General features: G+C 39.2%; 2 protein-coding genes, 1 long non-coding RNA gene and 1 pseudogene across 5 annotated transcripts; 2 read left to right on the forward strand and 2 right to left on the reverse strand.

Annotated features, from left to right (window-relative positions):
- The first annotated feature begins 550 nt into the window (after positions 1 to 550).
- Positions 551 to 5,197, forward strand: LOC148731972 (uncharacterized). The gene is made up of 2 exons (XR_016000637.1): positions 551 to 3,013; positions 3,840 to 5,197. It is a non-coding gene; the product is annotated as an uncharacterized LOC148731972 (long non-coding RNA).
- A 475-nt stretch (positions 5,198 to 5,672) lies between these two features.
- LOC148731973 (adenosine receptor A3-like) lies at positions 5,673 to 7,057 on the reverse strand (annotated as a pseudogene).
- Positions 7,058 to 10,384: 3,327 nt separating this feature from the next.
- Positions 10,385 to 12,700, forward strand: LOC148731974 (uncharacterized). Its single transcript, XM_088756468.1, has one exon. It carries the CDS (start codon positions 10,385 to 10,387, stop codon positions 12,698 to 12,700), a length of 2,316 nt encoding a protein of 771 aa, XP_088612594.1.
- Positions 12,701 to 20,125: 7,425 nt separating this feature from the next.
- LOC111345476 (WD repeat-containing protein 93) lies at positions 20,126 to 27,687 on the reverse strand. 3 transcript variants are annotated; one of them, XM_022952858.2, is made up of 14 exons: positions 27,096 to 27,687; positions 26,789 to 26,853; positions 26,483 to 26,558; positions 26,006 to 26,133; positions 25,495 to 25,566; positions 24,925 to 25,226; positions 24,486 to 24,550; positions 24,280 to 24,357; positions 23,840 to 23,971; positions 23,104 to 23,323; positions 22,734 to 22,794; positions 22,052 to 22,243; positions 21,556 to 21,695; positions 20,126 to 20,744 (listed from the first exon to the last, which is right to left on the reverse strand). In XM_022952858.2, exons 1-14 carry the CDS (start codon positions 27,538 to 27,540, stop codon positions 20,612 to 20,614), a joined length of 2,109 nt encoding a protein of 702 aa, XP_022808593.1. In that variant the 5' UTR covers positions 27,541 to 27,687; the 3' UTR covers positions 20,126 to 20,611. The 3 variants fall into 3 exon arrangements, with proteins under 3 accessions (XP_022808593.1, XP_088615363.1, XP_022808528.1); XM_088759237.1 differs by having other exon boundaries at positions 24,280 to 24,351; positions 25,489 to 25,566; XM_022952793.2 differs by having other exon boundaries at positions 25,489 to 25,566.
- Between the last annotated feature and the right edge of the window lie 8 nt (positions 27,688 to 27,695).

The following is a 27,695-nucleotide window of genomic DNA, read 5'->3' on the forward strand; positions in this document are numbered from 1 at the left end:
GCCACCAGAGGACAGGAAAAACTGATGTCAGTCATCACTAGCGTGTAAACAAGTTGTAACTGAATGACATCCGTTCTGTCAGCAGTTTAGTTTTATATTTGCAATTCAATGTGAATGACGCAGGATAACTAAAACCATATATATTATCACCACTTGATGTTTTATAATTATAATTTGGAGCTATCAATACCTGTCTGTTACTTCTCAAAAAATTAACATTTCTAATAACTACATCAGGTTAACGTTTGACAACAGCCTGATCGACAAAAGAGAAATTAAAGGTAGGTAAATTAGACTTGTCTGTTGATGTGCCCAAATAAACAAACCGATGGATAATGATAAGGCAAGAACTGCCTGGATATTACAATCATTGCCGGTTAAATTTGTTCGGCACTCGGAGTAAAAATAACTCAGAACTTTCCTCAGCTGGGCGCGCGATTGAGACGTTTCATAAAACCTGAGGAAACAACGAAAACTACTCATGTAATCGTGTACAAGTTCTCAAAATTTAAATACATAAAGTATAGGCATCGTTTGAAGGTATTAACTTTTGATTAAATGGGTACAGTAAGAACAAATTTTCAGAATAGAAGGCTCTTAACTACTGCTCCTCCCATTAAGCCTCCTGATTTTCCCTTGGATCACTTGATATGAAAACATGCTTTTTTTTTCCGAATTCTTTAAATTTGAGAATATTTTGTTGGGATATTCCAGTTCTTTTTATTGACTTCTGATTGACACGGAAAAAGACTTCCTGATACGTGACGACTTGCAATTCTTATTAAACAAGAACGTTTGACGTTGGAGGAAATTTTCTCAGGTAATTGGTATAATTATAATAACTCTCTTTCGGACATCAAGTCGGACAGACTAGTTTGGAAAAAGATCTCCCGTGAGGAACGATCACGAACTGAGTAATTTACTAGAAGCAAATGTAAGATGACAAGAACAATAAGTTCTATTTAAGTACACATATGATCTACTTTGAATGTGAACAGCAGTGCAATTTGTCTCCAAACCTTCGCCTCTAACGGAATGTCTCACACAGAACTGCATGCCGCACAGTAACATCAAAGCTGCGGACTATTGTACTGCAGAATTGCCAAAGTTACAGCGCGACCTAAGCTCTCAATTATGGCCTATTTTCAGAGAAAGCCATGATGGCAACCGTGACGTTTCTTTTGGCCTTTCCTCCGGTGAAAGGGGAACATTTCATCGCGTAAGAAAAGACAAAACAAAACAAAACAAAACAAAAAAGGAAAAAAAATTAACATTGGAGCTAATGTGTTACTATTGGTCGGTTTACTGGGAAACACAACATCTGCTACGACTCGGTTTCTACACTGATCATTCGACTTCCACCCATTTAAGAGGAAATTTTTCTCCCCGCTTCCTCAGTGTCGTCATCTTGTCAGAAACCCTGCAATGAACGATAGATCCGCTGCTAACGTAAGCGTAAGAGAAGATCTTAATTCATCAAAAGATTTTCCCTCCAAGACGGAAGGCATCGCACTGTGTAGTGCTTTTATGTTCATCTCTGTTTTAGTTGTCTCGGGAAACTTACTCACAATAACCCTTTATGTGAAGAACAAAAGTATTCGCAAGGAAAATCTCTCTCCACCCGTCAACATGGCGTTTGCTGACCTGTTGTTGAGAGCCGTGAGTTTACATATATACACTTACGATGTCGGCTTCGATTTTAGCCTTTGGACCAGTCGGAATGGGGACTTAGACGAAAACCAGCCTTTCTTAATTATCTTCCTAACTGTTGATTCTTTTCGCAAGCCTCGATTATTTCTGCTGTCTTCATATCCTGCGAGAGATTTTACGCCATTCACTGGCCATTTAAGCACCGAACTTTATCCAGGCGAGCGTACGGCATTGTTATTTTCGTCGTGTGGCTCCTCGCTCTCCTTAACTCTGCGATTTGGACTGGGTCAGATTTAATATTTTCTTCCAGGAACACGATATTTCTCTGAGGGTCATTTATTTTAATCCTCATGTTAATCATGTGTAGCTGTAATATTAATGTTTGGAAAAAGTTGCGAAGTGGAAGTGTCGCCGTTTCACATCAGCAAAACAGACAAGCGCTTGACAAAGACATTGTTATTTGTCTCTGGCCGTACTTTGCTGGCATGGTTACCTTTAGTTGTAATAACTTCTTAATATATGTCTGCTTTTTACCTGTACAACGGAAATTTTATCACATGGCAAACGTTTTCAACTACTCTAACTCTTTTATCAATCCAGCTGTTTATGCATTAAGAATTCATGAGTTTCGAAAAGCTCTGCATTCAAGTTGTTTCGGGAGACAGCCATTCGTGAACACATTGTGTACTAACATTAAGAAAATAACGAAAGTAACAAATGATTTCAGTCATGAACTGGCTTGTGAACAAGATGTAATTGAAACCAAATTGTTAATGACATCAGTTAAACCAGCAGTCAGTTTAGTTTTCTATGTTGTTCAATAGAAATAACGCAAGATATTCGCAACTATTACCACTAGTTATTGTTTTATAGTAATGGCTTGGAGCTGTAATAAATACTGAACTATCTTTTGTGTAATAATTTGGATATATTGTTACAAGGATCGGAATTGTCTGGAAAATTCGCGAAAATCGATGTCACGCAGTATGTCGTTTCAAGAATTTTCTAGAACTGACTCATCAGTTTAAAAATAGAGTTTACTGTAATAGTTATAAATAGTTACTATTGTAATGGTTATAAATAGTTACTTTTGGAAACTTCTAGACTCTCTTCGGATGCTTATATAAGCAGCTCGCTAGTCGGGTTGTGACTGTGATTTGGGACTTCGTTCCCTGTTTGTGATCTTTAAGTGATATTGAGTGACAAGTGACAAGTGAAGGGATTTTCCCGTTCGGATGTGATACTGACATTCTGCTGTCAAGTCCAGAGTTGTTTACCTTGGAGTGCGGTACTGGGAAGTCTTCAGGAGATTTCGCAAAAGAGAAGGACAGTACTTTGCTTGTGGTCAGATAAGTGTAGAGAAGTACATAGTTAATTTTAGTTGGATTGTTCCAAGAGTAGTCGCTAGCTCGTGTTAAGTTATTTCCCGTTGGTTACAGTTAAATAAATTGTGTTTCGTGGAAATAGCGAGGTTATTATCTTTCTGCCGGTACTCAGTTACCGTAACAATATCAACAAAGTTGAAGTGGTAAATTGGCCACCGTAACGATTACAAAAGCTGACGTTTCGAGCGTTAGCCCTTCTTCAGAGCGTTAGCCCTTCGCTCCGACGAAGGGCTGACGCTCGAAACGTCAGCTTTTGTAATCGTTAAGGTGGCCAATTTACCACTTCAACTTTGTTGATATATCCAAATTATTTCGTTACTCCCACCGACGCAGCCCCCAACAGTTTCTTTCGAAACTATCAGCCTATATCTTTTGTGTAGTTTATTTAACTGTAACATTTACATACTTTATAACAAAGTCTCGTTAACGTTTCACAAGAGCCTGATAAACAGAAGAGATGAATAACGGTACTTATTACACGACTCGGGCAGTCAGAGGGCCAATAACTAAAATCAACCAATCAAAATGCCCTATTGCCGGTCCAATATTCTCCAGTATTGGGCCGGGCACTGTCCCGAATGGTCCCGAATGATACCTCACCTGTGTCCCTTTGAACCTCAGTCATATAATAAATCTCTTATTAACCAAGCTTGCTCGGGACCATACTGGAAGAATATCGGCCCTCGGTCTTTTTTGTACGGACCTCGCTGCGCTCGGTCCGTACTGTCAAGACCACGGGCCGATATTCTCCCAGTACGGCCCTCGCGCTTGGTTAATAAGATATATTTATCACATCGTTCGCAGCGCCCGTAGGCAAGATGAAGCGAATCCTGTGTTCTGATTGACTACTCGAGCGCGCAAGATGGGCCCATCTTTGCTTAATTTGGGATCGCCCGCGTTGATCCAGCGCATAAACGACTCTCGTGAGTTTATTGTGCTACAAATACAGTTGGCTTTCTTTCCTGGCTCTCGAAGTAAACAAGTCAATAGAGCGAAATTTTTTTGCAATATAATAAATCCTTTCAGTTATTCACCAAGCTTGCTCGGTCAAGATGGCTGGATATTAGCCTCGTTCTTTTTTCGCCCTTTTATGGACCGTAAAAATGCAAAAAAAAAAAAAAGAAGAACTCGGCCAATATCCACCCATCTTGACCTCATGCTTGGTTGATAACGCATATATATTTCAGACCTTTCTGCCTATGGGTGATTCAAGAAATATAAACAAACAGACCAGCAGCCTCCGCTAACTGCGCGATTGAAACATTTTATAAACCCTCAAGAAATAAAGAAAATAACTGGGTCCATTTCCTCAAAATTGAAATACACATATAGTCATCGATAAAAGGTATATTCTTTTGGAGTAAACGGGTACAAAGTCAACAAATTTTAATACCAAAACGCACCTAACCACTACCCTTCTCATGAAGCCATCTGTTTTATCGCGTTGCCGTTTCATTGCGTTTTTTTTTCCTCATGTATAAGTTCAGTACAAATCTTGCATTATCTTTTTAGGACTTTTTCTCTAGGTCTTAACTTGGAGAATATTTGTGGAGATATTCCAGTTTCTTTCTCTGATCAAGAAGGAAAAATACTTGCCGATACGTGAGGAATTGTAATTTCTTAATAAACAAGGATATTTGATGTTGGAAGAAACTGTCGTCCTAATTTTTATGATGAAGAGTCCGTTTTTGACATTAAGTCGGGCAGATGCACCTGAGCTGTTCGAACACAGACTTCCTGTTGGAAGCGAACTCGAAGTAATTAATCAGAAGCAAATACAGGACGAAAAATTCATTTTTAAAAGCACTCCCAAATACGAAATGCGAGCACTGTATTAAATTTTTCCCTCAGCCTTCATCTCTTTCGGACTGTCTTACACGAACTGCTGTGTAGTAACATCAAAGCTATGGTTTGGTATCCTTAATTTTTTATGAGTCTTGTAGGTACACTTTAATTGTCTCTATTGCTCATCGATAAAATTTCCGTTTATGTACTGCATTTATTCTGGATTCTTACATTGAAGTTTTCTGCCTTTTTTAGCGAATTTCAATCATGTCAGACCTTACGGTGAGGCCAACTAACTTCCCACACTCGCTCCAAAGGTGGCCACTTCCTAAAAAGCTGTTATTTTTTTTCAATAAATTCAAAAGCATTGTAATATAGATTATTCTTGTCAATACTTTCATTTGATTCATATGCAATTTCGATGCTGAGTTACTTATTCTTATAGAGAGAACGGATCGTCTTCCAATTTGTGAAGTGTTGCACTAAATTATTTTTCTAGCTAATTGCTGTTTAAGGAAACAAACGACAAGAAAAAACAATGAGGTAAAATAATAACAATGCCGCTGAGATGCATATGGCTGACAAAAAATTAATATCAGATCGCATATGCTTTTCCAAGAAAAAAGATTTTGACGTGAGTCGGTAATAAAATTTCGATACGCCAAGGACACAGGCACATTAGAAGAGGTTAGTATGAAACCTTGACTGGCAAGGCTTTTCAGGTTCGGAAAATAGGGACAGGCAGTGGCGATTGTGAACGATGGAGGTCCACTTTGGAACGTTTGACAGAGAGAAAACACACGAACATCGTCAGATGGCATTGTGAGAGACGCCTACTGTCTAAAGCGTGACGTAATCTCTTTGTCTTTGTAGTCAGAGTAAGAATCATTCAGTCACGTTCTGGGCTCTTTCATCTTTCCGTTCTGAACTCATCTGTTCTGAATTCTTACATTGTCTTTCCCTTTTAAGGCAAACTTCAATCGTGTCATTTAAGGCAAGGACAACTAACTTCCCACACTCGCTCCAGAGGTGGCCAGTTCTTAGATCAACACTAAAACAAAGCTAAGTTTTAAATTCTATTGAAAAAGAGTATTGACAACTTTCAATTATTATTACTATCTTTTTTTTTGTTGCATTGAATAGTCAGCGAAAAGAGTACCCCTGTCCAATTCATTAGAGTTCAGTATCCTTAACTCCTTGTCTAGTTGTTGGTCATGTAGTGATCGATTTGTAGTGTCATTAGCTCTTTACTCGTCGTCAGACTACCGGCCGCTATATTTATTTTTTCTCTTCGAATTCAAAATTTGACTTTCCTTGTAACTTGCCTCCTTGATCGTGGACAGCAGAGAGCTAAGACTTCTCTGAACTCAGGAATTCGTAATGCATATACAACTGGATTGGCGAAGGAATTGCAATAATTTACAACTGTTGCAAGGAAATAAATCGTCCATGGAATTGAAAGGTGAAACACGCCTATCAAAAAGTTCATAATAAATAACGGAGTAAATGATAGCAAACTAACAAATGACACTAAAAGCAAGGTCTTTGTCAACTGTTTATTGCGCAGGTCCCTTTTAAGTTGATGCGTCTCTTGTAAAGGAGAGACGACTCCTCCAAGGAGAGACGACTCCTCCATGTCGAAACTTCATCCAAATGCTGATGTTACAACTGCATGTAATGAAAATCAGTGTAAAGATATATGGTGTCCAAACCAGCACTGTGGTTTTAAACGAAACGAAGAGATTCAAAACAAGCAAAAGAAGGGAAACAACAAGAGCTATCACCCACACCACACTAATAAAAGTGCGATACGCTCGCATCGACAGTGTTCGGTGCTGAAACGGCCATCGTATGGCGTAGAGTCTCTCACAGGATATGAAGACTGCAGAAATTAACGAGGCCTGCAAGAAAGTGTTGTCGAAGATACTCTAGAAAACGAAAAAAGCATGTATTCCAAATGGATGAGACGCCCAAAGCTGAAAATGATAACCGACGTTAGTCAGGTAAATAGGTATAGACACAGCTCCCAAGATGAGGTCGGCAGAACACATGTTAACCACCAGAAACAAACTCTTTTTTCGGAGTCTGTTATTAATTGCAAAAAGGAGAATAACAGCCCCGTTACCGAAGACAATCAGAATGGATGTCAATAGGAAGGTGCTACACCAAGCGATACCTTCTGCCTTTAAGGGATCCATCCTTGACGCTTGCCCAAATCAGAGGCTAGTGGTGGTTGCTGAAGGGATAAACAAGTTTTGAGAGAGTAAGTTGATAATGAACATGAAGAAGCCGCGATGACATGTGACTTGGGGTTAGCCAATCAGAGTTCCGCGCCATGGAAGCGCGTCCTTTAGTCTAAGCGCGTCCTTCAGTCTAAAAATAAAGCACACACTTTGTCTATGCGCTTAATTGCCTGATAAGTCGAAAAAACAAGTTGCTTTTAACACACACGCCGGACATCTCACCAACACAATGATATAGTAATGTGAAGTTTTTCTCTGTAGATTCTGGTTTAAAATGAATTTCTCTTAATTCAAAATAAACACAATTTTGAAAAACCATGTGGCATTATTCTTAATCTGAAGGGTCCTTTGGGACGAGCTGAAAATAGATAGTTAGTGCCATTATGACATTTGCTAAAAAATTTCCGGCCCACAATATTCTGTGCGACGGCTTTTTATATTTTTAATCCAAAAGTAGCAGCTGATTCACCAGAACTGCAATTACCAACTTCAATTTTAATCTCACTGTTTGCGGCAACCATTGAGATCAATGTTTTAACCTGTCTGAAAGCATTACCTGAAGATGACAATTGGAAAACAGATCTCTGCTCTCTTTTGGTAAATTAGGAAATTCTATGCTAAATGTAAACAAATGATAACTTAGTTGAAAGCTAGGGAGTCCTTTGTAAGCAGCTTTGTAAAGACTGTGTGAGAGACTAACCAGTTCGCATTAGCGATCAATTTTGTAATCATTTAAAAAAACATTTTTTGGAACATGCTGAGGAGATCTGAGGCAGATGTGTGGTTCAAGTGGCACTGTCCTGGGTTGACAGTTTCTTCTAGCAATACAGAGTCAATTTGCGATCTGGTGGTGTGCGCAGGTCTGATTGCGTTGCATCACTGTCGTCGTTTCAATGCTTTTAATTCTTGTACATGTTAACCAACTGTCTTTTTTTTCTTGAGCATGGGGGCTTGTAAGTGGATTGGGTTTCAATTTTGTATGCTTTTAGGGGATAGGGTAAGGTAAATTTAGGGCTTATACTATTTTGCGAAACGAAACGAAACGAAACGAAACGAAATTGTACTATTTTGCGAAACGAAACGAAACGAAACGAAATTTTGCGAAATGGCGTTTTTTCGCCTTTATTTAGCAAATATGTCCTCTTCGTCCGAAACAAAATGTTTTCACTAATAAAATGATCAATATTTCTAAGAGCCTGGTCACCTCTCATTTTATTGACCATAGTAGAATTCGTTTCGCAAAGTAGTAATTTTGACAGAATTACTATTTTGCGAAATGGCGTTTTTTCACCTTTTTTCGGCAAATATGTCCTCTTCGTCCGAAACAAAATGTTTCCACCAATAAAATGATCAATATTTCTAAAAGCCTGGTCACCTCTCATTTTATTGACCATAACAGAACTCGTTTCGCAAAGTAGTAATTTTGACAGAATTACTATATTGCGAAAGGGCGTTTTTTCGCTTTTATTTAGCAAATATGTCCTCCTCGTCCGAAACAAAATGTGTCCACTAATAAAATGATCAATATTTCTAAGAGCCTGGTCACCTCTCATTTTATTGACTAAAATAGAACTCGTTTCGCAAAGTAGATATTTTGAAAGAATTACTATTTTGTGAAATGGCGTTTTTTCGCCTTCATTTAGCAAATATGTCCTCTTCGTCTGAAACAAAATGTTTCCACCAATAAAATGATCAATATTTCTAAGAGCCTGGTCACCTCTCATTTTATTGACAATAACAGAGCTCGTTTCGCAAAGTAGTAATTTTGATAGAATTACTATTTTGCGAAATGGCGTTTTTTCGCTTTTATTTAGCAAATATGTCCTCCTCGTCCGAAACAAAATGTGTCCACTAATAAAATGATCAATATTTCTAAGAGGCTGGTCACCTCTCATTTTATTGACCATAACAGAACTCGTTTCGCAAAGTAGTAATTTTGACAGAATTACTATTTTGCGAAATGGCGTTTTCTCGCTTTTATTTAGCAAATATGTCCTCCTCGTCCGAAACAAAATGTGTCCACTAATAAAATGATCAATATTTCTAAGAGCCTGGTCACCTCTCATTTTATTGACCAAAATAAAACTCGTTTCGCAAAGTAGTAATTTTGACAGAATTACTATTTTGCGAAATGGCGTTTTTTCGCCTTTATTTAGCAAATATGTCCTCTTCGTCCGAAACAAAATATGTCCACTAATAAAATGATCAATATTTCTAAGAGCCTGGTCACCTCTCAATTTATTGACCATAATAGAACTCGTTTCGCAAAGTAGTAATTTTGACAGAATTACTATTTTGCGAAATGGCGTTTTTTTCACCTTTATTTAGCAAATATGTCCTCTTTGCCCGAAACAAAATGAAACGTGTCGGACGAAGAGGACTTACACTATTTTGCGAAACGAAACGAAACGAAACGAAACGAAACGAAATTTTGCAAAATTGCCTTTTTTCGCCTTTATTTAGCAAATATGCCCTCTTCGTCCGAAACAAAATGTTTCCACTAATAAAATGATCAATATTTCTAAGAGCCTGGTCACCTCTGGTCACCTTATAACGTATTTTCCTAGCAGTTTGACCAAACATCGAGCGTTAATTGAGTTCGGCTGGAATTGCCAGTCACGCATGTGGCTTGTTGGTCAGCTATAAAATCGAGTTGCGGCAACCATAAATAGAACAGAACAAAATACAAGGAATACAGAGCATTATAGAAAACAGAATTATAACAACAATAAAGAGTAAACTCCGAGCCAATAAAGAGCAATCGAGAACAAAAACAAGTAGTTGTCTTTCATTTTGTTTCGGGCAAAGAGGACATATTTGCTAAATAAAGGTGAAAAAAACGCCATTTCGCAAAATAGTAATTCTGTCAAAATTACTACTTTGCGAAACGGGTTTCTATTATGGTCAATAAATTGAGAGGTGACCAGGCTCTTAGAAAGATTGATCATTTTATTAGTGGACATATTTTTTTTCGGTCGAAGAGGACATATTTGCTAAATAAAGGCGAAAAAACGCCATTTCGCGAAATAGTAATTCTGTCAAAATTACTACTTTGCGAAACGAGTTCTATTTTGGTCAATGAAATGAGAGGTGACCAGGCTCTTAGAAATATTGATCATTTTATTAGTAGAAACATTTTTTTTCGGCCGAGGAGGACATATTTTCTAAATAAAAGCGAAAAAACGCCATTTCGCAAAATAGTAGGTCCTAGGAGAGCGCCTCGCTGGCAGCACACGACCTTTCACGCTCCATGTTTTCCCTCTATTTTTTAGAGAGATTTACTAATATTTTAAGTTTCAAATCTAGTCTAAACCCAAAAACATGGCTTTGACGTATTCAAGATCAATACTTCAACAGTTATCGTCGTTTTCCCCGGCTTTATTGAGTCCACTCCTGTGGCGTCGCTTCACTGAGCACGGTATCACTCGCACAAAATCCACACGTCGGGGCTGCCGTGGCGGTCGCAGAAAGCGAGGTAACAGTGTATCGTGCCTAGGAACTGCAAGACAATTCCGTGCCAACGTCTCTCCAACTCCAAATGAGGATGATTCGATGGGTTCTGACCAAATTGCTGCACTGGACCACGAATCTAGTAATTTGCATAACCGCTCGTCGAGCCTATTAAATATTCAAGGTAACACCTTTCAAACCAACAAAACAAACAACCCTTCCGTTCCGCCGGTGTTGCCCGAGAACGGAAAGAACTCTTCAAACTCTCGGACTGACGACAATACGTTTCCAGTCATCACAGATCGTCCCATTGAATCGCGTAGCGTGTTTGGTATGAGCTTGATACTTGCAAACACAATGTCTCTGGCGCCCAAGATCGACGAAGTTCGTTCTACCATCTTGGACTACAAACCAAATTTAGGGTTCATTACCGAAACGTGGTTGAGGGACACCATCAGCGAAAACCACCTCCACATTCCCGGTTACTCGTTTATCTCTAGAAACCGCACCACGGACATTCACGGAGGGATTGGGGTCAATATAGTGGACTCGATCAGGTATAGATCTCTTGATCACTTACAAGACCCTGAGTACGAAGTTCTTTGGGCGTGGTTAAGACCAAAAAGACTCCCGCGCGGGACACCCTGCGTTATCACGGCCACGATATACCATCCGTTCTTCAACGACAGCGCCAGAGACACTGCTTTGTTGGACTATCTATCAGCATCCTTGACTACTGTTGAGGGAGAATTCCCAGGTTGCGGGATTCTACTCTGCGGCGATTTCAATCGGCTAAAGTTGAATCGTTTAGCTGCACAATTCGGACTGCGGCAATTGGTCAACAAGCCCACTAGGGGTGATCAGATCCTGGACTTGGTCTTCACTGACCAACCAGATTTGCACGATATAAATTCCGTTCAGATTTTACCGCCGTTTGGTTTATCGGATCCCAATGTTGTCTTCGTGCACCCAACAACTCGTGCTCCAAGGGAAGGCCCAAGTAGAGGAACCCTTTCCAAGCGGGACACTCGGGCCAGTCGCACGTCCGAGCTTGAGCGTTTCCTCGCGTTTATCGACTGGTCAGTGGTTAGCGAAGCATCCAACTGCGAGGCTAAATTGGCGCTGTTTACGGATTTCATCAAAATTGGTCTCGACCACTTAATGCCGGTTGTACATGTCAGACTTCACCTGAACGACCCCACGTGGGTTACTGAGCGGTTCAAGAACCTCATTAAGCTCCGTCAACACGCCTTCCACAATAGAGACATGGATCAATACCGGCGATATCGAAATGACGTCAACCGCACGCGTAAGTCACTTCACAGTAAATACTATGCAAGCAAAGTGAATATTTTAAAGAACATCAAGCCCTCGCAGTGGTGGAGCGCAGTTAAAGGAATCGCCGGTATGAATCCTGCGTCATCTTCTGAAAGTCTCCTTTCCAACCTTCAGCTCGAGGACAGTTTTGATCGCCTAAGTGACGTTGAACTAGCTAACGCCATCAACGCTGTGTTCTTAGAACCCATGAAGCATTACCAACCCCTATACGCTGTCCCTACTGTAGTGGAGGACTCCGATATGCCTTTAATTACGGAATTTGATGTCCTACACGCTCTAACCAATCTAAACCCGAGGAAGGCAGTTGGACCTGACGACATCGGTAACTGGCTTTTGAGGGAATATGCAGTGATTCTCGCACAGCCTATTACATCTATACTGACCGCGAGCTTTAGAGAACAAAGGCTTCCCGCCTCTTGGAAGCTTGCCGACGTGGTGCCTCTCCCTAAGCAAAAACCCGTGGTAGATGCTACTAAGCACCTGCGTCCTATCTCCTTGACGCCCGCTATCTCTAAGGTTGCCGAAAATTTTGTGGTACTCAGATACGTCAGTCCAGCGGTGTTGCAGATTATAGACCCGAACCAATATGGCGGTATTCCAAGATCCTCCCCCTTGTACGCTCTGATTTCCATGGTACATAACTGGTCACAAGCCACTGAGGCCACAGGCGCAGCTGTTAGAGTGGTATTTTTCGACTATCGTAAGGCTTTTGATCTTATTGATCACAATTTGCTAGCCAGAAAGATCGAAGCCTTGGACATGCCACGGTGGGTTCGCGTCTGGGTGCTGGATTTTCTGTCAGACAGGAAACAACGTGTCAGGTTGTCATCAGACTGCAGGTCAGAGTGAGGCTCAGTCCCCGCCGGGGTACTACAGGGGACCAAGCTTGGTCCCTGGTTGTTCTTATCAATGATCAACGATCTTGAGGTCGACGCGCTCACTCGGAAGTATGTAGACGACACGACTATCGCCCAAACGATACCGCGAGATTTGACCAGTGATGTACAAAGCGCAGTTTCCGCTGTTGAGGCGTGGTCGATCGAAAATAGGATGGAACTGAACGCGGATAAATGCAAGGAGATGCGCATTGACTTTAAAAGGAACACTCACAATTTTCCACCAATTGTGATTAATGGCAAGGCACTATCAGTATCAAACAGTGTAAAAATCCTAGGAGTCACTATTAGCTCAGATTTAAAATGGAATGAACATATCTCAGAGTGCATTAAGACAGCGAACAAGCGCCTTTATTTTATTGTTCTTCTAAAGCGCGCCAACGTTCCACTGAGCGACATTGTAAATTTCTATTGCACCGTGATAAGATCTGTTTTAGAGTACTGTGCGCCAGTTTTCCATCACGCGCTTCCACAGTATCTTAGTGACGACATTGAACGAGTACAAAAGAGAGCGCTCTCCATCATTTGTCCTTATGCGTCATATTTCGAATGTTTGGCCAGGTTCGACTTAGTAACCTTGCACGCAAGACGCGTGGGTCTGTGTAGCAAGCTTTTCGAGTCTATCACGTCATGCCCGGATCACAAACTCGTGCCTGTCTTTCCTCCTAAGAGAGAACACAGATATGATCTAAAACAGTCCAGGGCTTATGCCATGCCCCGTACACATAGAAATCGTTTTAAGAACACTTTTATTCCAAGTATGTGTACATAAAACTTTTTTTTTTAGACTAGTTTGTACATAGTCATATATAGAGAGTTTTTCACATTTATGGTTTTATTATAATTTCAATTTGTATTTGGAATTTATTTATTCCTAGTTCTTAGTAATTGTAACGCAATTCAGTCTACGGACTGCCATGTTCGATATTCTAATAAACTATCTAACTATCTATCTAAACTATCTATCTATCTATCTCTAGTAATTCTGTCAAAATTACTACTTTGCGAAACGAGTTCTGTTATGGTCAATAAAATGAGAGGTGACCAGGCTCTTAGAAATATTGATCATTTTATTGGTGGAAACATTTTGTTTCGGACGAAGAGGACATATTTGCTAAATAAAGGCGAAAAAACGCCATTTCGCAAAATAGTAATTCTGTCAAAATTACTACTTTGCGAAACGAGTTTCTATTATGGTCAATAAAATGAGAGGTGACCAGGCTCTTAGAAATATTGATCATTTTATTGGTGGAAACATTTTGTTTCGGACGAGGAGGACATATTTGCTAAATAAAGGAGAAAAAACGCCATTTCGCAAAATAGTAATTCTGTCAAATTACTACTTTGCGAAACGAGTTCTGTTATGGTCAATAAAATGAGAGGTGACCAGGCTCTTAGAAATATTGATCATTTTATTGGTGGACACATTTTGTTTCGGACGAAGAGGGCATATTTGCTGAATAAAGGTGAAAAAACGCCATTTCGCAAAATAGTAATTCTGTCAAAATTACTACTTTGCGAAACGAATTCTACTATGGTCAATAAAATGAGAGGTGACCAGGCTCTTAGAAATATTTATCATTTTATTGGTGGAAACATTTTGTTTCGGACGAAGAGGAGATTTTGCTAAATAAAGGCGAAAAAACGCCATTTCGCAAAATTTCGTTTCGTTTCGTTTCGTTTCGCAAAATAGTACAATTTCGTTTCGTTTCGTTTCGTTTCGTTTCGCAAAATAGTATAAGCCGTAATTTACCCAGTAGGGGACAACCTTGTCCTATTGTAAATTTACCTGCCTTTGGCAAATTGTTAAATGAATAAATAAATAGTGGATCATGGTCGTAAACCAAAAATTGAGTCATTTGCATCTTGACGCGTTGGAGTGAACTTCTTGTGTGGCAGCAAGATAGCGTGAATATACATGGATTGTAATGGGGATTCACTGTCTGTTGCGGCGTTCCTTCGAAAGTTAAAACGTTTGACGGGCCTGCGTGACTCCCGTGATTCCTCCGTGACGAATTCGTTCTTTGGGGGCTACTGATGTTATTGAGAAAGATTCCAAACTGCAATCTGCCTAGGAATTGGAGAATGAAACGAGACTTACCTGTACGTTGAAGTTAGGATGAGATTCTATCACATGACATCAGAAGGCGATAGATCACATGAGATAGCTCGGCGCTGGGCGCCACTGTCCGTTGACGTTTCAGGGGCGCGCTCGTCAGTTGTGTGGTCTTCGTGATTTCACATAATCACACTGAATTCGTTAACTCTCCAGCAATTCGTGTCAAAAAGGTTTTTAGCGTAGAAAAACCAAGCTCCAAGAATTTGTATAACGTACCGCGTTAAGCGCAAATAGTGCAATAACCTGCGCAAGCGCCGTGCGATCTCATGGGATCTCTGCCTTCTGGTCATGTAATAATCTCGACACAAATGGCAACAGTTACACTCACAACCGACGGCGGGATGAATAATTTCAAAGTCAGAAATTATGTCCCTAGACGCGAGTTATTTAACAGGGAATTGACCTTTGACATGCAAACGCATATTAACGAGACAGAGACGTTGTATTACACGAACTTTTTCCACCAAGCGCGAATACGGGATTTGTAAAAGGAGAAGCCCCGCGCCTCCTAAGAAGGAATTTGTCTCGTTTAGTAAAAATGTAGAGTTTCAAAATACCCTTCGAGAATGGAGGAACCCTAGATGGGAGTTTTGAGAAACGTATCTCTGAAGTTATTTCTGCAGGAGAGAAGTATACTTTAAAACAAAGAAAATAGCGTGCGCACGGAAGAAAATATTGCCTTTTGTAATACAATCTCATCCGGCTTTGCCAAACCTCAAGAACATACAGATAGGGAAATGACACCTCAAAACTGACCCTTAGTATCACATCGCGAAGGAAAGTCATCAAGAGATATCCTAGTAAGAGCTTAACCTTGAGGGTAGAAGATTTAAAAGCGCTAGCAAATGGTAGGAGACTCACAGGCCTATCCACAACTTTCAACGGTCGACTGCCTTTTCATTTCCGGCTTCCGGCTTCCGGCTTTCCGGCGTGTCGCCTCAGGAAAGGTAGAGGTTACTATGGATCAAGTGAGTCATTTCATTGCTCTAAATAAACTGTTCTTCATTCAATGATCAAGATAAAAGATGTACCACACAACACTCGCGATTAGTCAATTTTCTTTCACTTGGGAAAGTAGATTTACAACACGATTGAGTACATATAATAAATGTCCTTGCAGTAGTAACGCTGTGTAACGCAATACACTAAACGCAACAATGGGCCTTTTCGCTGCATGAATGGGTCTCAAACACTATCACTTAAAATGCATAAAACATTTGTACCGTTGGAGCGCGTTTAGTCAGAGCTGTTGAAGAAGGATCAAAGTGGCCATACAAATATTTGAAAGGCTTCAAACTACGACGTACAACGAATTTGACCTTCTCGAAAACCGGTCTGAAATAACATGCTAAAAAAACGGTGCTTGCGTTTGTCCTTGAGAACAATAGAATACGCGACAAATACGTACGAAAAATACTTCTACACATTCAAAATATATCAAATCATATTTACCTATAGTGAGAGGAAAAAGAAACAGCCTAACTTTTGCGGAATGTTCAGTCAAAATCTGTCGATTTCTGCCGCTTTTACCGCCATATTGAAAATAATGCTACTACACTGTAATGCAATCGGAGTGCGCACACCGCCTGATTTGCGATAATCTTCAAACTACTTCAGAATGATATCAATTTAAAGACAAGCCGGAGAATCAAAGTAAGAGCCCATACACACTACGCCGGATATATTTAAAAAAAAAAATCAAGTTTATCTCTTCACAATAATATGGCAAACGCCCACCGAAAACAAACCTTTCAAATCGGTGATGTCATTGCCTTTGGTATTTTTGGTTCGATTATCAGACGCTTGTTATGCGAATGCCTAGGGGATGCGGTCAAGTGTTTCCGCCTCCAGTTGTGATACTTAGGAAACCATGACAGCGGCGGCAACTACAACATAACAAAAAAAAACACTTTATGAAGAGAAGAATAGCTCGCCGCTTGAGTTTTAAACCTTTGTTCGTTTCTGAGCCGTCCTATGTAAAATAAGTTCCTGAAATCAACAAATTTCGCGTAGAGACTCACAGTGAGAGCTGCGACTAATAGTGATGCAAAAATTTAAAGTGATCGCAAAAAGCCCGTTTTACGATAAGAATGCATTTACGATATTTCGAGATATTTTGTTTACACAAAGAAAAATTTCACGGGCTGTGCATCAACCACAATAGGGCGAGACTTAGTTGCTGTTATTTAGATCTGTTATGATGAAGACGGCAGAAAGTCAAGTGAAACTATTCTAAATAAACTTTCAAAAACGTTCAATTACATTGTAGTCAACACTTGATGTAATTTTTGCAATTCTGTTGGATAAATTCTTCAGAAAATAATTTTCATTTAATGCTATGAAAGTACCAACGCTGGTAGCACTGGTTGATCAACATCAGTAATAGCTCTCACTGTCGCGTTCCCGATGCCGCAGACACGTGGTGTTGTGCACCGGAGTTCGCCAGTATAACCACAGTGTTGAACTTTAGACAAGTAGCAGCATCAAACTCTTTATTCACTTAAGCTGGCAGTCTTTGTACGGCACAGGCGGTAAAAACTATAGAACGGATACATGAAGGTTCGATATAAGGAAAACCGAAAGACTACAGAACTAGAAATGATAAAAATGAGGAATATTACGAGCGTAACTTAAATCGGATCTTGACTGCGGGGTAGAGAACTCCTAAACTCCGTTCGGCTCCGAAATGGTTTCACTACAATGACTCTTCGCAACTGAACTACTAGCTAATAGAAGGCGAATTTAGTTCTTACACTTTGACTTAGGGGATATAGAAATGAACAGTGCTTTGTGTAGCTAGCTTCGAGCGGATATTCGCTAGTCACGGAAGAGAAATCAAACAAAGCGCGCAAACAAATTTAATAGAAAGTCATTGAAAGTTTCTTAGTGTCTTTGTGCTAAAAACTGAGGAGTTACATAAATAAAAAACGATTAGAGTTCGTATCCGTAAACGTGACACTCACGCTTCACATGATTACAAACGGGTATCAAAAGCAAACTCTTGAGAAGCCACTTGAGGTCGGCTTGGATAGCTTTGTAACGTTCCTGACTGCATCGTTGTCAAAACTGAAGTTTTTCCTCTTCTTTTTTCATTCCGTTTCCTACTAAATATGCTTCCTCTGCTGGTGCAGCACAAACTCAGCGCTTTTCTGAACTCAGGGATCCTTAATGCGTAAACAACAGGGTTGAAAAAAGATCCCGAATAATTAAGAATATTTGCGATGAATTGAAAAGTTCCGTAGTCGAAACATCTTGGATCAACGCCTGAGAGGAATACGCAATCGAGCGTAACTAAAGGTAACCAGGTTAGCAGTTCAACGAATGACACAAAAAGCAACACTTTTGTTAAGCGTTTATTTTGCGTGGCTCTGTTTCGCTGATGTACTGTGACATCCCCGTTTTGAAACTTTCTCCAAATACCGATACTGCATCCGCATATAATAAGTATCTGAGTCAAAGCAGCACAAACCCAAAAAATCACCGTGGCTCTGTGCGAAACTAAGTGACTCAATATTGTGCCGATCCCTGCAATGAGAAGGGCCAATATCCACACCGTTAAAATGACCAAGCAGTATGCCCGCGAAGACAACGTTCGGTGCTTGAATGGAAAGTGCACGGCGTAAAGTCTCTCACAAGATATGAAAACCGCTGAGAGGAAGGAGGCTTGTAATAAAGCTAAATCGACGAATATGTAGAAGGTAGCGGTAGGTAGATCACTGAATTGAACCAACCACAATTGATAATAATTTCCAACAAAATAAGTTATGTACAGAGGTAAAGATACGGCACCTAACATGAAATCAGAAATGGCGAGGTTAATGACCAGAAGTAAAGCTTTCTTGCGGAGTGTCTTGTTAAATGCAAAAAGTACAATGTTGACACCGTTTCCGACGACGATAAAGGTTAAGATCCAGAAAAACGCGACGCAAAATGCAATACCAGATGCCTGAGAAGGTAACATTACTGGCTCAGGACGAAAAATGTTACTGTGGCTTGTGTTCGTTACTGATATGTTCTGCATTTTTTATCTTTGGATCAACTGCTGCCAGGAAGTCTCTCAACGATAGCAGATGCTAGAGTATTCAAATTTGGAGTTAGACGGGTCTTGTGCCACGTGTAGGCCATTTTATATGCAGTCAATGACTTTTCTGACGCAAGTTTAGTCATTAGAACGAAAATACAAGTTTAGTCATTAGAACATAAATAAAAATAATTTCATGTCCACAGGAATTGAAGTATCAACATCAAGTAAAACGGAAATACGAACAAAGCAGTTAAAGCAATTATTGCAATAAAGCTCCTCCTTAAGAAGTTTGTTTTTGAACACTTTAACATCTCGTGTTTAAGAGTTTTAGTTTTCCTTACCAGTTAACAGATTGGTGTCCAAAAGTCGCGCGTTTCCTGGCACTGCATAACTTGCATTCATTTATGATGCAGGTAAAAACAGTTTGGAAACTATCTGGTTGACTCCAGTTGGAGATTTTCGTTTGAATATCATTCTGAAATTTGCCATGTCATCGTTCCTTTGTTAATTAAAGGAAAAACTTAAACTAGAGCGAAGCCTGCATTTTAAATTGTTACACTCCACCATCAAATACACGTTGGATGTTTCAGTGGTTCATTGGGCCTCTATTACATTTCAAAAAGAGAAAAAAGAAAAGGCTCTGCCGTTTAAGATCCAATACTCGCAATTATGCCAGCGAGTTATCTCCAATACCTTGTCCGCCGGCGTGACGTGTGTGATATTGAATTGTTTAAAGAAATACAAGAAATCAGCAGGTTAAATTCCAAAATACTCATATTAGAGAACCAAAAGAGAACAAAACACTTTTTGTTACGCTACTAATAAATTCACTTCTCAATCCTAAACTGTTTTGTGTGGAACTGTGTCACATATTGCATATTATTCCTGTAGGGAGTAAAGGACACGTGTAAAGTCTGACGTACATTCTGACGCAATACAAAGGTCCCCGGCTAACTTCATTATGATATCATTTGCACAGAAAAAATGTGATACTTCTCATAATTCGACGAAAAAGATGTATCAATCAAACACTTCCAGGCACAACTTTACTAAAGCGTAGTTAAGCTGCTGCGTTTTGAAAATGTGCGATTAAAAAAAATTGTTCGTTACATCCATCGGATTGAATTGCAATTGAAAATTTCCCGTTTGACTTTATGAACCCGCTCTAGTATCCTCTCTTCAAATCTCTGACTAAAACTTCAAGTTCGGGATTAAAACATTCATTTGCCAGACTGTAAAATTAACATATTTATTTGGTCGACATCATCGCGTAATAAATTTCTCCAGTCACATAACAGCGTGAACACATTCTACAAAAGTTCAGTTGAGACCAATGTTACTCCATGAACGTGCAATCTTCGAAACAACGCTCAAAGAATGAGGCAAACGGTTGATGATTTATTCATATGTTTCACGAAAGATTGTGTGATGGAACAGAAAGTTTTAACTGCTCTAATTAAGTTATTAATTCTAACATTGTCGTGCATGTATTCTGAGTCCAGAGTATGTTTATATTTTTGTCCCAGATACTGTGCGTAGTTTTGGGAAAAAAAAATTCCTCAAATTCCTATCTGTCAGAGAAACAAAAGTCCCGTTAGCCAGCTTACACTGCAACGACTGCAACTCGCTGGAAAGTGAAATTTCTGAGGTTGTACTGTGACAGTGACCAAGAGTGCAATAGCTTTATTTCTCCCGGTAATACAAGTCTCTTCATGTAACACTCAAACACATTTTGCCGTCAGCCATGCGGTGTAGTTTCTCCTTGTTTTGTTGTTGTGAATGTTCTTCAGTTCAGTTTGATACCGAGCCCACCGCTGCTGAAGTCTCATCTGCCTGCCTTCTTGGCTAACAAGTCTTCATGAAAGGAGATAGGAAATGTTTTGAGTTTATAACTTTTAATTCTGATAACGAATTAAACTAAAAGGGATTTATTTTCTTGCAAAATGTTTCGCAAGAGCTTCCTTCAGGATAGGATATGCCTAGATGTTCTGCTTATCTTACACCCATTTATTTTTTCTTGAAATATAAATGAATCTGGGGTTAATTCTAGAACGATGGGCACATAATATTCAGGGCCGGGTTGTTCAAAGGCGGGTTAAGATAACCCAGGGTTACCGGGAAATTTCATTGCAGATCTGAAAGCTTTAAAATAAAATTCACTTTAATTCCATTTGTTTACAATTTGATGACTGAATGCTCTAAGAAGAATTGGGAAAATTATCTTAAAATGGCTTTTGAACAGAGAAATATAGAAACCTGGATTAAAATTTAATCCTGGGTTAGCGCTAATCGATCTTCGAACAACTGGGGCCTGGGCTTTATTCAAGTTTGCAAGCGAAGGAGCGAGGCCACAGGCTTGGTTTGGAATAAAATTTGCTTGTAGAGTAACTACGAAATCACATTAATTTAGCTTGCCAATGCTCCCCGATAGTGGTAAATTGGCCACCATAACGATAGGTTGGAGAAACATCTCAACCAATATTCTACTAAATCCAAAACCGATCGTGTATTAATCATGTATTCTCATTGCCTCCTTGTGGTACTACTTTTTGGGTTTAGCAACAATGAGTCAACAGGTCCTCTTTTCAGATGATCACTGTAACAAATACAATTGAAATTAACGAGAACTGCGAAAATTGAGTAAAAAGAACTAAAGGTAACACACCTGCCCTGTATGAGAGAATGTAGCCTTGCTTCGATAGTATTGGTTTGCTTTAGAGGTGACACCTCAGAGGTTGCATCTTCTCTCCAGTATTTTTTCAGGGTAGGAAAGAGTTGCAGATTATACGAAAAGGGCACTGCTGTCTGAAGAACAAACAACACATTGTGCTATTCAGTTTCATTAGCATTAGTTTCATTTCAACCTCCAGATAGGGTTTCTGTGGGCATTAAGAGGTTAAAATCAGTTCACAGTGAAATAAGGTGTCATTTAAAAGATGCTAACCATTTTTTTGGACTGCACTTTTTTTTGGAAGCATCATCAAGTTGGAGATATAAACACACACAAACGTTCGATGATTGTCCCATGCATGTTTAACAAGATATTGTATGTTGCCCTGCGTCTGTTCAGTAGTTGATCACATGACGTCAAAATGTGGTGAGGACAAAAAGTGACATAGACGTGCAGCCGTGTGTATCACTGTTTTGGATCCTACACTCACCTCTCCGTCCAACACTTCTTTATTTTCTTCAAAACTTTGCGCACCAATTAAAATTAAGACCCTCCCGCTAGCACAGATACAAGGAAGCTGTGATGAGAGCAGATAAGACTCGGGCAGCCCGACATGACATATTGCTGTACAGCTACAAACATCGTACATAGTTATTCGTCCACTCTTCGCTAAAGCAGCAACCTGAAACAAAGCGTCCCGTGAAACATGACCGTTTTGAGCTGCATCACCAAAAGACTCAACCCTCAGGGCACTGTAAATACCAGTAAAATGTTATGTCGCCTCCTTGCACGGTCGCCTCAAAATCCCTTCGCCCCCGAGAGAGGTTATGTCGCCCCGAAGTGTGGTTAACGATCGCATTGTTTCGACAGCTAAGTTCCTAACTTAGACCGACTCCCTCTTTTCATTTATTTATTTATTTATTTATTTATTTTTTGAAACGATCGTTAGTTAAAGGTTTGATACTCGGGCCAGCGAACCTTCAAGCTTTAAAACTTATGTCAAAATACGTTTAAAACCTTAATGAAACTGAGGTCAATAGTTGAGGGCGACGAAACCATACTTCGGAAAGACGGAACTTCACTTGGGGGTGACGGAGCTTGGAGCGTTACCGCTCAAGGAGGCGACGTCACCCACATCCTAAATAACCAGTACATTTGAGTTGTTTCCGTACCACTTGTGGTGTTTGAGGCATATTTACAACAGTGGTAATGACCTCCATGTCTACTGCAGATCTGAAAGAAGAGAGAAAAATGTCCTCTTTTAATCGACTTGGTTCAGTTAATGAAATACTGTCTGAAATCAATTCTTGAACTTGCACTTTGTATGTTTGACTCGGTCATACAGCTGAAGCATCTTCAGTAACGTGTAATTATCCACTCAGTGTCCCATTTTCAAGTTTTATCCTTTTTTGAGCTTACAAAATTTCATGACTATTCGTGAGCTTTAAAATGTATTTTTTTTAAAACGGATTTTCTGGATGATTTTGACAGTAAGATGCGTTTCGTAAAAATTACTTTGAATATAAAATCTTTTGAACCTACCTGTCCTCAAGAGGTTTAGCAGAATGTGATAAAGAAACTCCACATTGCAGGAGACAAAATGTCCCATCATCACAGCTTACAATCAGATTGGCACAAGGTGACGCTGGTGATGGCGATAAATCACCACCCTGCATCGTAATAAGGCCATTATCACTGGTCAAAAAGCACAAGACAAGTATTCTTCCTTTCTCAGTGATGGGATAGACCCTCAACAGACTGCCTGAAGGGATAACAAAATATGCACACTGTTCACATTACATAGTAAAAAACCATGAAATTCCTAACCTCTGAAGTGTGGTGGAAACGTTTCATAGGCCAATACAAACTTTCCTAACTTGAAGGGTTGGTTACATTAGGAAATGGGCCCAGTTATTCAAAAGGCGGATAACGCTATCAAATGGATAAATTGCTAATTCCAGCAAGATGAATTTTAACAAAGCATACTGCACTATCCACTGGTCAGAGGTTTATCCAGTGGATAGCGTTGTCCACCCTTTGGGTAACCTGGGAATAGTAAATAGCCAGTGGCCCCAAATCTTGCATGATTGGATTAATGCTGCAATGATCACTCTCATTTTCATGGTTGGATAAAATGTTGGATTAAATTTAACCAATGCTTCTGTTCTGTAGCCTGCTATTACAGGCAATTAACAAGTGAAAATCTAATGTTATGTAATTTTCAAATAACTCTCCACTATAAACATGACTTGAGTGGCAGTAGTGCCTGTTATCTTACCTCTATATACATCCCAAACAACAACAGTCCCTGTGCTGAGACCCAAAGCCATAAAGCAGCCACATTCACTAACTGCACTCATGATGATCTGTTTGGAATGAGGCCATACTATGTCTGGTTTGTGCTCTAGATCTAAGGAAGACACCAAACTAGTTTTACCTGTAAACTCATTTATTTAATGTATCTAAAGAATGAAATATTACTAACAGTATCTGTACTGCACAAATAACATAAATGCTGTAGACTAGGGAAATTTTCTCATTGGATATTCTCATGAGCTTTTGAGTTTTTCCCCACATTAAGATATCTGCTAATACAATAGAGTGTGTATTGGCAACCATTATAGACCCCAAGTGTCACGTGGCATGTGCATTATATTCAAGGACTGTAAGATAAATCTCACATGAAAAAAAAAATGGCTGTGACAATGCGATCCTTACCTTTAGCATTCTTGACAAGTGAATACATAAATAACTGAGTACCTCCAGACCACCACACTGCTAGGGAGTTAACTTTACCTCAAAAAAAAGATAATGCCACAAAATAAATAATCTCAGTGTACTTTGCTATCTTGAGGATCTGAAAAAAAATCTTGTAGACTTTTAACCAAGATATGTTCATCATTGCAAAAATATCACTGGCTTACTGGGTGCAGACTCCAATCCTGAAGGAATCAATCTGCTAGGTATTAGGAAGTGTAATCTTGGGAAGCTGCAACCAAGTGAACATAAAAGTACTTCTATCACTGTAACAATTGCAGCAACCACACAACTTCATTGGCAAAGTATGCTTTGAGATGAATAAATCATTAATTGTCCCTAGAACTTAACCCTGATATCATCCATCTGCTTATAATGAGTTTGACTGACATACCAGTGCATGAACTATAATATGTAAAAATTTCAAAACTGTACAGTTTTCATGATGACTTTTATAGGCTAAAGGGGCAGTTACCTCAGGGAGGACATGTTACTCACAACATTATTATATGTACCAGCTTAACTGAAATATTATGGTTCACATTAAAAAAATGCAGAAATTATAAAAGACCTAGTCATACACTAAATAAATAAAAAATTTCAGACCTTGTCAAGTCCTGGTCATCTTTGCTCAGATATTTCAACTCCTCTTTGTGAAGCTGGTGAAATGCTTTGTCATAATTCTCAAAAAACTGCGTCATTAGCACATGGCTTGAACCACTACCAATGACATTTCCCTCTGCATCAGCAGCTTTTAAGGCTGCAGAACAGTTTGTAGCTGCACAAGGGCCCACTGGAGCAGGAGGTCGCACTCGTAGTACAGCTGCAGGCTTGGTGAAGGAGATAACTGACAAGCCAGGTTGATTGTGTCCAGCCTGAGCTGAGCTTGGCCTTGACCCTGAAGGTGACTATCACAGTAGAGAAGGTTAGCACCAGAAAACCTGGCATGATGCATGTTACTCCTTAGTTCTAAGCAACCCATTGTACAGAGAGGGTTCTACTGACAAAGAATTAAATGTAGGAATGCTCAATAAATTTAGCAGAGTACATAAAATGTAAAGATGAAAATAAACAATTTTTAAAAAATCCCATCTAATCCCATCTAGAAACTCGATTTTTAGTACATAAAATATTCAGAAAAAGTGATCAGCCTTCTTATTTCAAACATACATTTACCATTCCTTCAAGGGGTTCTTGATCCTCAGTGGATTTAAGGAGCTGTTCTGCTGCATTAATTTCCTCCAAATCCTAAAACAGAAAAAAATATGCCACAAATAATACAAGGAAGCATACTCCCCTTGGTAATTCACAATTTTAGAGGAAACAGGATTCTTAGACATACAAGTCACCTATCTAATGGGGCCAAAACTGGGAGTTGGAGATTTCTCCAGTGAACAAGAAGTCCAGAGGGCTCTTGAACATTCCAACATGCAACATGGAAAAACTACATTGTTTGAAGTACTGTTCAAGAGCTAATTCTTTGAATTGGCTTAACAATAGGCACCCCTGCTGGCTTGACTAAACCACAACCCTCAGGCAGATAGTTATGGATTATTTTACACTTGAGTAATTAACAGTTAAATTAGCTAAAAACAAAGAAATCATAATAGTCACAGGATGAGTAGATGTAAAACTGTCACCATGCATTAAAAAATTACTTTCAACTGAAAGCATCCCTAAGACTCACTGGGGCAGATGATTCTGCTAATGTTGGTTTCCTTGAGCGAACTGCCGCTGCCATGGCTGTTTCTATTTCCTTGATCCATGTCTCTTTGGGAATTTTATAGATTTCCACCCAGCTCTCTTTCATGGGAACTGCATCATATATGAACATAATTATTAACAAACTAATTCTAAACAGGTAATTGAGTCAACCTCTGCCCTTGCAAACTCTTTTATATGTATATTTTTAAATCTGTAGCCAGAAATAGCCTGCATGTTTAGGTTTTACACTTTTTGACACATATTACCCTATTTTACAAATGGTCAAGGTTTTCTGAGAAAGACCATGTCCCATGATGAGAAATTGCAACTTCTAATTTTTTAACAGCTCCCCTTTAATTCTAAAAACACCTAAATAAGGTCTTTTACAAGTTTAAACTGAATTATTTTAATAATCTGTTCATGTTGTCCTTTGAATTATTTTAATTTTTTGTAGAGTTACCTTTCCATCCAACTCCAATATATCCCCCATCTTGACTTACGTCTACAAGGGTTGCTATGGCTTGCTTGCTTGTTTCCTAACGTGGATTGACATTAAAAAATAATTGATAATACAATGTCATTCCTTTACTTAAGAACTAAAAATTGTTTGTTCACCCATTAAAATGCAGAAATACTACTACACCTACTTAAAGTTTCACTTTGTTTTGGGTGATTGTGGTTTTTAGTGTTTACTTGTCATTTAGTGGCCAATAAAAATGCAACTTTTCAGCTATAAAATTTAAAACAGTGATCAGTATGTACTTACAGGTTCATTGAATGTTCGTATGAGATGAACCTTATCTCCAGTGAAACAGAAGAGCCTAGCACACCCTTGGTATAAGAAAAGAATTGAGTACATTTGACTAAACAGCAATATATTCTTACTATCCGATACAAAATTACAAAGTAAAAGAGAGATAATGAGACATGACTCTGCTGTTTTTGGGACGTTATTATTAGTTCATTTGACCTTTTCAAATGGTATACATGGTCATCTAAAGACAAAACATTTTAAAGTTTATTTTATGATTAAGGACACTGTACATGCAAGCAAGTTGACAAAAGCTTCGTACCTTCATCATCCAAGGTAGAAATAAGATAATATCCTTCCTGAAGGCAACAAGCAGACATATGTACAGCGTTACCTTCTAATTCTTCGTAGGAAGCAACAACAGTTTCTAAAAAACTGTCTACTACTGTAAATCTATTGGTATGACAAATAAACATGTAATTTCCATCGGTGGCCGGGCAAATACAAGTTGTTCCGTTGTACTCAGACAGCTGTTTTCCAAGTTCAAACAATGGTAACACAGCTTTTGAGCGCTTCAATGCCTTTCGTTCTTCAATGCCTTCTATACGCTCCCAAGCAGCGTCGAAAACTTGCCTCAAAATTTTTTCAACAAGTCGAAATGGTTGAGGCAATTCATCGAAAATTTGATCTGGGTCCACAACAAAACTGTCATCGACTTCATCTTCCGAAGGAGGTGTTGTTGGCCGCTTCGGTTTCTTAACACGCATTTTTAAAGGTCCTATAATTCAAATGTTTTAGTTTTCTTTTAAACAACGAGGTTTTCTGCGAGACATGAGATCCTTTCCATAATCTTGTTTTGCCGCCATCTTAGCTTTCCTTGACAACGGGATCTTTAGCCCAGTCTCTCACGAGATCAATCGTC

Source organism: Stylophora pistillata, chromosome 4 (genome assembly GCF_964205215.1).
Source record: "Stylophora pistillata chromosome 4, jaStyPist1.2, whole genome shotgun sequence".
NCBI lineage: Eukaryota > Metazoa > Cnidaria > Anthozoa > Scleractinia > Pocilloporidae > Stylophora > Stylophora pistillata.

Bases quoted from the DNA above. Each gene is read 5' to 3' on its own strand.
- LOC148731974 (XM_088756468.1), top strand. From the start codon at position 10,385: ATGGCTTTGACGTATTCAAGATCAATACTTCAACAGTTATCGTCGTTT.
- LOC111345476 (XM_022952793.2), bottom strand. From the start codon at position 27,540: ATGCGTGTTAAGAAACCGAAGCGGCCAACAACACCTCCTTCGGAAGAT. The intron at 23,972-24,279 runs GTAAGGATCGCA...TGTCTTCCTTAG, and splicing joins ACTTGTCAAGAATGCTAAAG to ATCTAGAGCACAAACCAGAC. The intron at 21,696-22,051 runs GTGAGTGTAGGA...TTTGTTCTTCAG, and splicing joins AAGAAGTGTTGGACGGAGAG to ACAGCAGTGCCCTTTTCGTA.